The 13,111-nt window shown below is 43.0% G+C and overlaps 1 protein-coding gene across 4 annotated transcripts in view; it reads right to left on the reverse strand.

Annotated features, from left to right (window-relative positions):
* si:dkeyp-120h9.1 (Y+L amino acid transporter 2-like) overlaps positions 1 to 13,111 on the reverse strand; it is a 66,645-nt gene that overhangs the window by 38,296 nt on the left and 15,238 nt on the right. For all 4 annotated transcript variants that reach the window (XM_052015945.1, XM_052015944.1, XM_052015943.1 and 1 more), the window contains one exon: positions 22 to 147. In XM_052015945.1, coding sequence (XP_051871905.1) covers positions 22 to 147 — 126 coding nt within the window. The remainder of the gene's footprint in view (positions 1 to 21; positions 148 to 13,111) is intronic.

The following is a 13,111-nucleotide window of genomic DNA, read 5'->3' on the forward strand; positions in this document are numbered from 1 at the left end:
CCAAGAAGAAAAAAACTTTACCTTGACACAGCTTCACCAGCCCAGCCACGATGATGATGATCAAGGCAATCACCTTAGCAAAAGTGGACACCACCTGTAGAGAAGCTCCCCACGTCACCTTGCCACAGTTCACCATTGTCAGCAGGCCTTCAGATACAAAACAGATGGTTACATATAAAACAGGTATAAGGTTCAACAGAAATTTCTTATCTGGAGATGCAAATATAATCCTTATTTGATTGCCCTCCCAATCACCCTTCTTACCTAGCAAATAAAATTTTAAAACTTCAGATACTGGAAGTCTAAAATAAAAACAGAAAATACTGCAAATAATCAGCAGGTCATAAGTTGCAAAATGCCAGTCACATCAGGTGACACCTCTTCCCCTCTCTCATTTCAGCACTTCACAGGAACCATTCCCTTCACGACTCTCTGGTCCACTTTCCATTCCCACTAACCACACCCCCTTTCATACTGCATTTTTCCTAGCAACTGCAGGCAATGCAACACTTCCCCTTTCATCTCTTCCCTTCCCACCAGCCAGGGACTCAAACAGTCTTTCAGGTGAAGCAGCAATTCACTTACACTTCTTCCAATCTAGTGCAGTGCATTTGGTCTTCACAATGTCGTCTCCTCTACAGTGGAGAAACCAAACACATATTAGGGTGACCGCTCTGTGGAGCACCTGTGGCAACCCTGAGCTTCCCGTTCCCTGCCCCTTTAATTCTCCATCCTATTCCGACTCTGACCCATCAGTCTGTGGACTCCAGTATCTTCACAGTGAGGTCCAACACAAGCTTGAGGAAGAGCACCTCATTTTCTGCCTGGGCATGTTGCAGCCTTCTGGACTCAATACTGAATTCTACGACTCAAAGTAACTTTTTTTCTGTCTGTATCAGTCGTCCATCTGTGATATTGGCTCAACTTGCATATCCTTTTACCCCCCTTTTTGTCATCTGTGAGTGGAGGACATGCTCTGCCTGATCTGCCATTCATAGGGTTACGAGTTCTGCAGAACGGAAACCTGCCCTTTGGCCCAACTCATCCCTGCTGACCAAGGTGGCTTTCTGAGCTGGCCTTATTTGCCTGCATTTGGCCCATATCCCTCTGAAGCTTTCCTATCCATGTACCAGTCCAAATGTCTTAAACGTTGTAATTGCACCCATCTCTACCACTTCCTCTAACAGCTCGTTCCATTTACCCACCACCCTGTGTGAAAAAGCTGCCCCTCAGGTTGCCTTTAAATCATTCCCCTCTCACCTTAAACCTATGCCCTCTAGTTTTAGACTCCCCTACGCTGGGTAGAAGACTGTGGCCATTCACCTTATCTATGCCCATCACATAAACCTCTATACGGTCGCCCCTCAGCCTGCTTTGCTTCAAAAAAAAAGTTTCAGCCTATCCAATCTCTCCTCATAACTCAAGCCTTCCAACAGTAGCAACATTCTTGTGAATCTTTTCTGCACCTTTTCTAAATTAATCCTTCCTACAGTATGGTGACCAGCACTGCACACAATATTCCAGGTGCTATCTCCCAGCGTCTTGTATTGCTGTAATATGATGTTCCAACTGTGCATCTTCCTGCTCTGTATTTCGCAACTCCTACATTCTTTTGTCTATGGTCTCACTCCCTAACTGCTCCCATTCATGCATTGACTGGATAACCATGTTAGTTAGCTTATCTCCATGGTCACCCTGGTTTTACCAGATCAGAGACATACCAGGATATCCTGAGGCCCTCTTCATTATCACAGGGGACTTCAATCAGGCCAACCTCAAGAGTGTGTTACCAAAATACTATCAGCACATCTCCTGCTCCACCAGGGGCACCAACACGCTTGACCACTGCTATACAACCAGCAAAGATGCCTTTTGAGCCACCCCTTGTCCTCACTTTGGGAAATCAGACCACCAGGCTGTGCTCCTCCTCCCTGCATACAAACAGAAACTGAAACGGGAGGATCCGGTACAGAGAGTCGTGCAGCGCTGGTCTGAGAAAATAGATGATCTCCTACGTGACTGCTTTGAGACAGTGGACTGGTCCATGTTCAAAGACTCAGCTGCCAGCCTTGATGAGTATGCCACCACCATCACAGACTTTATCAGCAAGTGTGTGAAGGACTGTGTACCAAAGACGACAATATGGGTGTTCCCAAACAGGAAACCATGGATGAACCGGGAGATCCACTCCCTATTGAAGGAGAGGGCTGCTGCACACAAATCTGGTGATTCTGATCTGTACAAGGAATCGAGGTATGACCTTCAGAAAGCTATCAGAGCTGCCAAGAGGCAACACCGACTCAAAATAGAGTTCCTGACCAGCCGTCAGTTATGGCAGGACTTACATGCCATAACAGGCTACAAGATGAAGTCGGGCGGCATAGCTAACAACAGTGCATCCCTTCCGGATGAACTTAACGCATTCTATGCGCGTTTTGAACAGAAAGGAAGTGGATTGGCACCATCCACCCTGACAGCCACTAATGAAGCTGAACCTGAGATCACAGTGGAGGACGCAAGATCAGTCTTCCAGAGAGTGAACACGAGGAAAACACCTGGCCCAGATGGTGTCCCTGGCCATGTGCTCAGAGCTTGTGCTGATCAGCTGGCAGAAGTATTTGTGGACATATTTAACCTCTCCCTGCTTCAAGCTCAGGTTCCCACCTGTTTTAAGAAGACTACCATCATCCCGGTACCGAAGAAAAGCAAGGTAACATGCCTCAATGACTACCAACCAGTGGCTCTGACATCCACCACCATGAAGTGCTTTGAGAGGTTGGTCATGGCACGCATCAGCTCTAGCCTACCAGACAACCTGGACCCACTGCAATTCGCCTATCGCCGAAACAGGTCTACAGTGGATGCCATCTCCCTGGCCATACACTCAGCTCTGGAGCATCTGGACAGTAAAGACACCTACGTTAGACTATTGTTTATTGACTACAGCTCTGCCTTCAATACAATAATCCCAAGTAAGCTTGTCACCAAACTCCGAGACCTAGGACTCAACACCTCCCTCTGTAACTGGATCCTTAACTTTCTAACAAGCAGACCACAATCAGTGAGGATGGGTGGGCAGCAATACCTCCGTCACAATTACTCTCAACACTGGTGCCCCACAAGGCTGTGTCCTCAGCCCTCTACTCTACTCCCTATACACTCATGACAGTGTGGCCAGATTCTGCTCTAACTCCATCTACAAGTTTGCAGATGATACCACCATAGTGGGCCGTATCTCAAATAACGATGGGTCGGAGTACAGGAAGGAGATAGAGAGCTTAGTGACATGGCAATAATCTTTCCCTCAATGTCAGCAAAACAAAAGAGCTGGGCACTGACTTCAGGAAAGGGGGTGGTGTACATGCACCTGTCTACATCAATGGTGCTGAGGTCCAGAGGGTTGAGAGCTTCAAGTTCCTGGGTGTGAACATCACCAACAGCTTGTCCTGGTCAAATCACGTAGATGCCACGGCCAAGAAAGCTCACCAGCGCCTCTACTTCCTCAGGAGGCTAAAGAAATTTGGTTTGTCCCCTTTGACTCTCACCAACTTTTACAGATGCACCATAGAAATCATCCTATCTGGATGTATCACAGCTTAGTACGGCAACTGCTCTGCCCAGGACCGCAAGAAACTGCAGAGAGTTGTGGACACAGCCCAGCGCATTATGGACACCGGCCTCCCCTCCTTGGACTCTGTCTTTACCTCTCGTTGTCTTGGTGTAGCAGCCAGCATAATCAAAGACCCCACCCACCTGGGACATTCTCTCTTCTCTCCTCTTCCATCGGGTAGAAGATACAAGAGCCTGAAGGCACATACCACCAGACTTAAGGATAGCTTCTACCCCACTGTGATAAGACTATTGAACAGTTCCCTTATACAATGAGATGGACTATGACCTCACGATCTACCTTGTTGTGACCTTGCACATTATTGCACTGCACTCTCTGTAGCTGTGACACTTTACTGTTATTGTTTTTACCTGTACTACATCAATGCACTCTGTACTGACTTAATGTAACTGCACTGTGTAATCAATTGACCTGTACGATCAGTTTGTAAGACAAGCTTTTCCCTGTACCTCAGTATAAGTGACAATAATAAACCAATACCCCTCTCCCCCGCCCTCTCTGCAGCTTAACAAGCTTTCGTGCCTCCAACCTGAAACGTTACTTGTTTCTTTTCCTACAGATGCAGCCTGACCTGCTGAGTGTTTCCAGCTTTTTTTGGTTTTATTTTAGCCCTTTTACCTACCTTTGAGTTGCAAATTTATTCAGTTTTTTTTCCTTCAAAACAACTGTGCATTTTTCAGCCATAGCATAAAGAATTTTAAAACAACTTTCTCCTCTGTGATAACTTTAAATAGATTGTTCACTGATTTCCTAACAAGATAAAAGCACCTTTGTAATTTACTCCATTAAAACCCTTCATGACTATGGAAAATCTTTTTTATTAAGTATCCTGTTCTCAGTGGAAATAGTATCTTATGATTATGGTTCTCTGTTCTGGAATCACCAATTAAATCCTTAAAAGACAATCTCTATGAGCTTTCTATAATGCGATACTCAACAACTTGAACTTACATTAACTGTCACCTAAAAACCTTTGTGCAAAATAAATACATGTCCAAAAAATTAGTTCATATTTAAAAATAAGTGTTCTCTGCAACTGTGTGGATTACCTCCAGGTGCTCAGGTTTCCTCTCACATGCTAGAGATATGCTGGTTGGTCATTTAATTGGCAACTATAAAGTGCCTCCAGAATACAGATGGACTGCAGGAGAATTGGGGGTGTGTAAGGCATTCATGGAGATCCAAGAGGAAAAGGGGATTTGTGCAGATGGGTGTTTAGTGGTCAACACAGAAGCAGTGGGCCAAAGGGCCTATTTTTGTATTGCAAGACCCTATGAAAAGGGAAAAAAAATTGCAGATGTTGGAAATCTAAAATAAAAACATAAGGTGCTAGAATCACTCAGGAATGACCAGAAACATTAATCTTGTTTCTCTCTCCACAGATGTTGCCTGAACTGCCGAATATTTCCTGCAATCACTACTTCCTTGGAGATGCTGCATCACCGAGAATCGTCCCACCCACAGTCCTCATCCACACTCACTCACCTGGGTGCAAAGGGCTGACCTCACTGGCTCTCTACACCCAACAGTCAGGTGAGGAAGTCTGGACAAAAACCAACCTCATGGAGTGGTACTGAGGCTCCAAATCACCCCTGATAGATTGTGACAGAGGCAAAGATTTATCTTGTGTCAAAGCTGCTATGTAGCTTGGTTTTCAGATACATTAAAAAAAACTACCAAATTGATGTAAATTAGAGAAGATTTAGAGTGATTAGAAGATTAGAGTGCAGATAAGATTTAAGAGAATGTTGCAAAGGTCTGAGTTATCGGGAGAGGTTGAGCAGGCTATGACTTTATTCCTTGGAATGTAGGAGATTGAGGTGTGACCTTATGGAGGTGTATAAAATCATGAGGGGTAATAGACAGGGTGAACGCACAGTTTTTTTCACAGGGTTGGGGGAGCCAAGAGCTAGAGGGCACACGTTTAAGGTGAGGGGGAGAGACTTAGTAGGAACCAGAGGGGCAACTTTATGGAATGAGCTGCCAGAGGAAGTGGTTGAGGCAGGTACAACAACATTTAAAAGATGTGTACAGGTACATAGATAGGAAAGGCTTAGAGAGATATGGGCCAAACTTGGCCAAATGGGACCAGCTTAGATGGGCATCTTAGTTGGCATGGACCAGTTGGGCTGAAGAGCTTCTTTCTGCACTGTATGACTCTATGGCTTTAATTTATTATAAGTATTAAAACACTTCTAAAAATATTTCATTTGAAAAAACTATAAAAGCTTTTACAAATCTTGAAAATATTAAAGTAAAATGATTAAATATCCATACTCAAGGAGCTGTGGTCTCTACCCAAGACCAGCATCCCCCACTTTCAGCAATGGAGCACAGTGATGCTCTGTCACTCAGTACTGCCCAGACTTACAGCAGGTCTGCATATGCCTGGGGCTGACTTCCTTAGATTAGCTGAACACCAGCAGTACCCTGTCTGGCCACAGCGAGAAGATTCAACTTGCTTTTCCCATTTATTCACATCCCAAATGAAAACAGAAGAACATAAAAACCCTAAAAATAGGCAGAGGAGGCAGCAAACTGGCTGGGAGGAAAGGCTGGGGAAGTGAAGAGAGGCAAAACTAATTGATGCGATAGCAGCATAAACACAATGGGCAGAATAGCCTCCTTCTTTGCTGTAACTGAACTATGATTCAAGCCTACTCTGCTGTTCAGGAAGATCACAGCTGATCTAATCTATGGCTTTGGGTAAATGTGGGTTACTAAGGATTAATTTTTTTTAAGACTGAAGTGTGATCAATACCTCTGGTCACATTACAGTAGAGTAAATAGCAAGCCTTGGTCAGGAGTATTGGTATTGGTTTATTATTGTCACATGTACCAAGATACAGTGAAAAACTCTGTGCCATCCAGGCAGATCATGCCATACATAAATACAATCAGGCAGTAAAAAGAAAACAGAATGCAGAATATAGTGTCGCAGTAAAATAGTAAGAATATGAATTTAACTTCCAAATAAGTCAAAATGAAAGACAAAGGAATGATGAGTTAAGAAAAACTGATCATACTCATTTTTAAAATACAAATATATCAAGCTTTTAAGCTATTCGCAAGGTAAGAGCTCTTTTGAATGCCACATTAAACCTAAAAAGATGTTAACAAGATCAAAAGTTCTTGTGATGTACATTCTATTTCCTGTAATAAAGGAATTAAAAAGAGTGACTGACAGAAATAAAAATAAATCCACCAGCAACCAATGGAAAAAAAATGATAAGGGAGGGAATGTGTTACATAGATAAAGATAAGGGATCATAAACTGCCGTGCAAAGGAACTTCAAACATTCTTCATAGATGCTATAATGAAAGCTTTGAAAATGCTTCAACAATGGAAATTCAAATGTGGGATCCGAGGGTGGGATGATGAATAAATAGCAAACTCATTCAGTACACCTTTAATTTGTAATATGCGATCCATGTTAAATTATAAAAAAGATGAAAGATTTGAGATTGTTTTAATGTCAAAACAAATGCGATTAGGGCAATGGTTCAAAAGTCCTGTAAAATGACATGATGGAGTCAGTCATTTGCAGTATGATCCAGTGTGGCACTGAATATTTTTTAAGATTGTGCTATCTCATTGTAATCAGTGCAATGAAACAAAGTGTTAATAAAGCTCTTTCTTTGGACACTCCTAACCAATATCATTCACCCTTGGTTCTTTAAGAGATTCCAGTTATAGAATGGGACCACTATTTTCATTCTATATCTTTACTCATTTCTTTAGCAAAAATTTTAAATTGATACTTCATCATAAACCCCATTCAGAGAAAGCAATTATTTAAGAATGTGCAAGCAAAAACCACTATCACTTCAAAAACATGTATTACTGTTCCTCCATGCATTCTCATCTTGAGTGGAAGTAATGCCACATCATCGCTTCCTTTAATGACAGTCACATGGACTAGAAGTTGCCCATTTAGCCCTTTAACCCTAATCTGCTGATAACAGGGATTATAGACGATCTGTGTTAACTCCATGTCCCTTAACACTTCTAGTTAACAAATGCTTGCTTTGAAAATAATAACCAGCTTTGCATCAGATCAACTGAGAACTTAAGTGGTGTTGCTCCACACCTGGATTTTCAATGTCTGACCCAAGAACATGAAATACAAGAGCTGGAAAATATGGTCCAATGAACATTTCCTGCCATTCCATGGGATCTTGACTGAAATTCCACACCGAATCTATCTTGTTGTCCGATAGCAAATCCCTCAATTTCCCTAGTCCCATCATTATACATGATTCTAAACCTACAAAATCATGAGGGGTGTAGACAGGGTAAATACACAGTTTTTTTTCCTGGAGTTGGGGAATCAAGAACTAGGGGAGTCAAGAATCTAGGTTTAAGGTGAGAGGGGAGAGATTTAATAGGAACCTGACAGGTAACTTTTTTTACCCAGAGGGTGGTCAATGTATAGAATGAGCTGCCAGAGGAAGCGGTTGAGGCAGGAATATTAACAACATTTAAAAGGTACTTGGACATGTAGATGGATAGTAAAGGTTTAGAGGGATATGGGCCAAATGAGGGCAAACGGAAATCTTGGTCAGCATGAAGCAGTTGGGCTGAAGGGCCCCATCTCCGTGCTGTTTAACTCTACGACCTGCCAATGTGATTGAGTTTGCACTACTCTGTACCCAGCAAAGCTGCTGCCTCACAGCACCAGAGCCTGGGTTCAATCCTGACCTCTGGTGCCTGTGACTGCTTGAGTTCCCCAGAGTGGTCTGGTTTCCTCCCACATCCTGAAGTCATGTGGCTTGGTAGGTTAATTGGCTGCTGTAAATTGCCCCTTGTGTGTAGGTGAATGGTTGAATTTAAAAGAGTTGGTGGGAATGTGGGAAGTAGTCTGCAGGGAAACTTAGTGAGGGAATGAGAACGCTTTAATAGATGGGACAAATAGTCTCCTTCTATGTCATATGGAGATATGGAAATGTCCTCAGAAATGGCCTAGCAAGCCATTAAATTCAAGTGGACACAGATGGTTGGACAAGTTCTGCTGGCTTTGACAGCACCATTCACATAAAAATAAAATAAAACATTTAGATCCATTACATTCCTTACCCTAATCCAGGCCACTGATATAAACCAAAAATAGCAGAGGCCTGTGCAATGTTATTTGCAGAAATACACTGTTTACATCCTGAGTAAATCGTTTATTCTGTTTTTTTGTTAAGCAGTCCTCAAATCCTCCTCAATCACGAGGCTCAATTTTATTTAAACACCACTTACTGGCATATTATTAGATGTCTTCAGAAAATTCTACACATTAGCTCCTCTGCTTGTTAAAGCCTCAAAGGAGTCCAATATACTTAATGAAAAGGGCATTCATTGATACTATGTTGACTCTGCCTAACTATTATGATTTTCCAAGTGTCCTGTTGCCTTACTTTTAACAACAGATTCCAGCACTTCCCTATCACTAACTGGTCAACAGTTCTCTCCTTTCTTGGACCGTGGGATAATATTTGCTATTTTCTAATCCACAGGCATCATTCCAAGAATTAGGTCAATATGGCAACCTCAGACTCTCCACAGAAACGACAGGAAGTGCCTGACAGATTAACACATTCACTTCCTCTGCAGCAACCTTTGTAGGCCAGTTAGTGGTAGGCTACCAGTTGCAGGAGCTTTGTCAACGTTTAGTCCTAATAATTTCACTTAATAATACTAATCCTCCAAGCCCCTCACTCTTAATAGACCATAATTTTCCAACAATTTCCAGTTTGTCCTTTGCATCTTTGTTGCAAAACCATTGTGGAATTGGTGTGAGCTGTGCTGTTTACTTGTTGTTTAACATCATTCGTACTTAATGTAGTTTCAATGCCCTAGCTACAGGCATAGAGTCAAGCAGCATGGAAACAGGCCCTTCAGCCCACTGGTCCATGTTAACCAAGATGCCCACACAAGCTAGTCCCATTTGCCAGCATTTGGCCCACAACCTTTTAAACCTATCCTATCCATGTACCTGTCCAACTGTCTTTTAAAAGTTGTTATTGTACCTGCAGCTCTGGCAGCTCATTCCATATACATACCGCTCTTTGTGTACAAAAAGTTGCCTCTCAAGTTCCTATCAAATTTTTCCCCTCTCATCTTAAATTGGTTCTGTTGGGCAGGCCATCTTCGCATGCCTGAAACGAAACTCCTGAAACAGACAAGACACTATTCCAGGCTGGGTCATGGGGAAGAGATTACCTGGCAGTTAGAGGGAAAGTCACAAGGGTGTGCTTAAAGCCTCTCTGAAGAAATGCAACAATCTCACTGACTTCCAGGAATTTCTGGCTCATGATCATTTAATACCACCTCCAAACTACCCACCCATCCACTCCATCAAGCATCTCCTGCCTTGTCTGTGGAAGATTCTGAGGTTCCCATGACGGCCCCATTAACCACCACAAAACAGAGTGAAACGCTACACAGTACAGCACAGGAACAGGCCCATTGGCCTACCATATCTGTGCCAACTATGATGCCAAATTAAACTAAACTCATCTGCCTCATATCCCCCTATTCCCTGCCTGTTTGCATGTCTGTCTAAATGCCACTCCTAGTACAATTACACAGGACATACACCGCCACTCCTAATACAATTACCTAGGACAAACAGACATATAATACCACTCCTAGTACAATTACACAGGATATACAGAAAAACAATGCCACTCCTAATACAATTACACAGTGCAAACATTTAACTGTAAAATTGGCTGTTGCTCCACCTCTTTACTAGCTGTACAAAGACAACTAAAGACAGGAAGGCTGCATGTTCATAAATGATTAGTTACCTAGAGGTGGAGTCGATCCCTCGGCTCACAGGCAATCCCTTTCCCTCTGGAGGATGGGGGGGGGGGGGGGGGGGGTGGAGTATGGTAGTGGCGAGGTAGGTACAAAGCATTCCTGCTTCTGCTAGCTGCAAGCAGTATAATTACTGCATTTACATTTGCCCAGAAGTCTTGCTCAGCTCCCTGAAGCTGGCCAGTTAATCAAGGCTCAGGAAACACTGCTGTGAAACTTGCAAAGCAGGTTAAATCCAAGACTGCTAGCCCATGAAAAAACATTTAAATTGTCAATGCCTGCAGGGATAGAGATAATTTTTTGTCCCATGTCCTGTTGACTTTCAACCTGGAAATTGGCAGCCTGGAGGCTGGTTGAGGAAAGCTTTCAAATTCTTAGCTTCAACACCTAGCCCAAGCCTATTCCAATCCAATCCAATTCACTCAAAGTATTTGCTCAATGCCTCTGCCCATTATAATTTCTCCTGTTTCACATGCTGCTTGTGGGCTGCCCCCAGAACACTCTGCACAAAAAGATGCATTTCACTGTGCGTTTCGATGTACACGTGACTAATAAAGATATCTTATCTTTCCTTTATTATACGTCTATGGAAGCTTGATCAGTTTGGTAACTTTACTCTGATCTGAAACCATCCCTTGCTCTATGTATTTCCATGTCCTTCCATTATGTGTCTTCCATGTCAGTCTCACTCAAGTATTTAAAACACTAATTTCCCCGTGCAGTATAGTGCTACTTCAGGCATTATCCCATTGATTATCACATTTGAGAGTCTACTTCTTGATTTCATATTAGTTATGATATATTTGCTTACAATATAAGAAACCATTCAACCGACTGAGTCTATGCCAGTGCTCAGAGCAATTGCATTTTCCTGTTATTTCCCTGCTATCAACTCTCTCACACACAAGCCCATCAACTCCCCTCAGATTCTACCGCCCATCTACACACTAGGGGCAACTTACAATGGGCAATTAATCTACCAACCCACACATCTGGAGGAACCTACGTGGTCACAGGGATAAAGTACAAACTCCATACAGACAGCGCTGGAGGTTAGCATTGAACCCAGATCATTGGACCTGTGAGGCAGCAGCACTACTTGCTGTGTCTCTGTGTCACCCTAATTTGCACTCTAGCTGCTCAAAACCCCTCAGCATTTCCCCATTCCTAGTATAATCACAAATTTCTACGTAGAGCACAAGAAATGCATCCTTCTTTTCTTTCTTCCACCAGCTACAAGGAAAAACTCACTCCTGTCATCAAGTCCTTCTGTCCTCTCTATCACAACCGCATAAAACATCTCTCATCACACATCCCCCTTCCAGCTGGTTCATCCCCTACCAAATCCCTTTAATTGTCTCCACTGTTGGGTGATTCCATGGCCAATTTGCTAATCCCTCTGCCAATCTTTGTCATAGACCTGAAACATTGACTCTCCTTCTCTTACCACAGATGTTCTTTCTGCTTTTTCCCCCCACCTCCGCAGTTTTCATCCATACCACAACAGGCATATCAGTTGTTAACAGCAACAAAGGAGATACCTCCCCCAATTATGAAACCGTCACAGTTACACACTGGCCAGACTTAAGCAAATAATGTGAATTCCTTAAGGGACAAACTGTTGAAATCACTCTGCTCCCGGATGCAAGCCAGACTCTCCATTGCAGACCCCAGCTCATTAACACACACAATGCCTTGCACATCACTGCTCTCTTCAACCACATCGCCATGCAAGTTGCAGTGCACCTCGTTTAATATCTTCAAAGTTTTATGGAATTTATTCTACTTTTGTAGAATAATTAAGTGAAAAGGAGCCACTCCCTTCTCCTCTGCTCACCCTCATTGCACCCATAATTTCTCAATCATGCTTTCACAGTAATCGCAGCTACTTCTGTGATCAGTGGCCACCCAAGCTCAAGAATATACTGACTGCCAAAGCTGATTCCAATGCCCTTTAATGTCTTCCTTCCTGTAGCATCTCTTCAACTGCACATTCATTTCCACTGTCTTCCTATTTGTGTTGACTGATGTGAGATTGCACTCGTTGAAGATTACTGGATTTCAGAGATTACTTGAGGTCTTGCCTTTTAATCTCAAACCTGGCTCCCTGTAACTTTGCCTGCAGGACCTCATCCTGCCTAATGTCATCATCACCATGTCATCCACATCTATGGTTGTTCATCAACACCTGCCACAATGTTCTGCAGCTCAGTGGCATTCTGAAGTTTTTAAAAAACAGCCCAATTGCAACCTTTACAAAAGCTGCACAATTGAGCAGGCAAGTCCAGAGAAAACAATTCATGCTCTTCAGGCGATCATTTACATCTAATTTAGTTTACATCTTCTTTTCCTTCTTAGGCAGGATCAAGGAGGACTTGCTTCCATTCCAGTTCTGTGGATGATGAGACCAACGGGCAAACTGCAGACTCAGCCTTAATGGAGCAGGAAGTGTCTCTCAGGGTGGGCAGTTGGGCCAATAGTGAGGTGATTTACAATGGGCTTCTGTGTGGACTTGAGGTTCTCAACATCATCCTGAACGTTCCTTCTCCACTTTGAGCAATCATAGATCAGGGATTCCCCAAAGTTAATAGGGATGTCACATTCTTTCCACAGGAAGCTTTGAGCACATCCTTGAATCTTCTCCTTTACCAGTCTTGGTAAAGACTGTCTGT

The sequence above is a fragment of the Pristis pectinata genome, chromosome 5, assembly GCF_009764475.1.
Source record: "Pristis pectinata isolate sPriPec2 chromosome 5, sPriPec2.1.pri, whole genome shotgun sequence".
NCBI lineage: Eukaryota > Metazoa > Chordata > Chondrichthyes > Rhinopristiformes > Pristidae > Pristis > Pristis pectinata.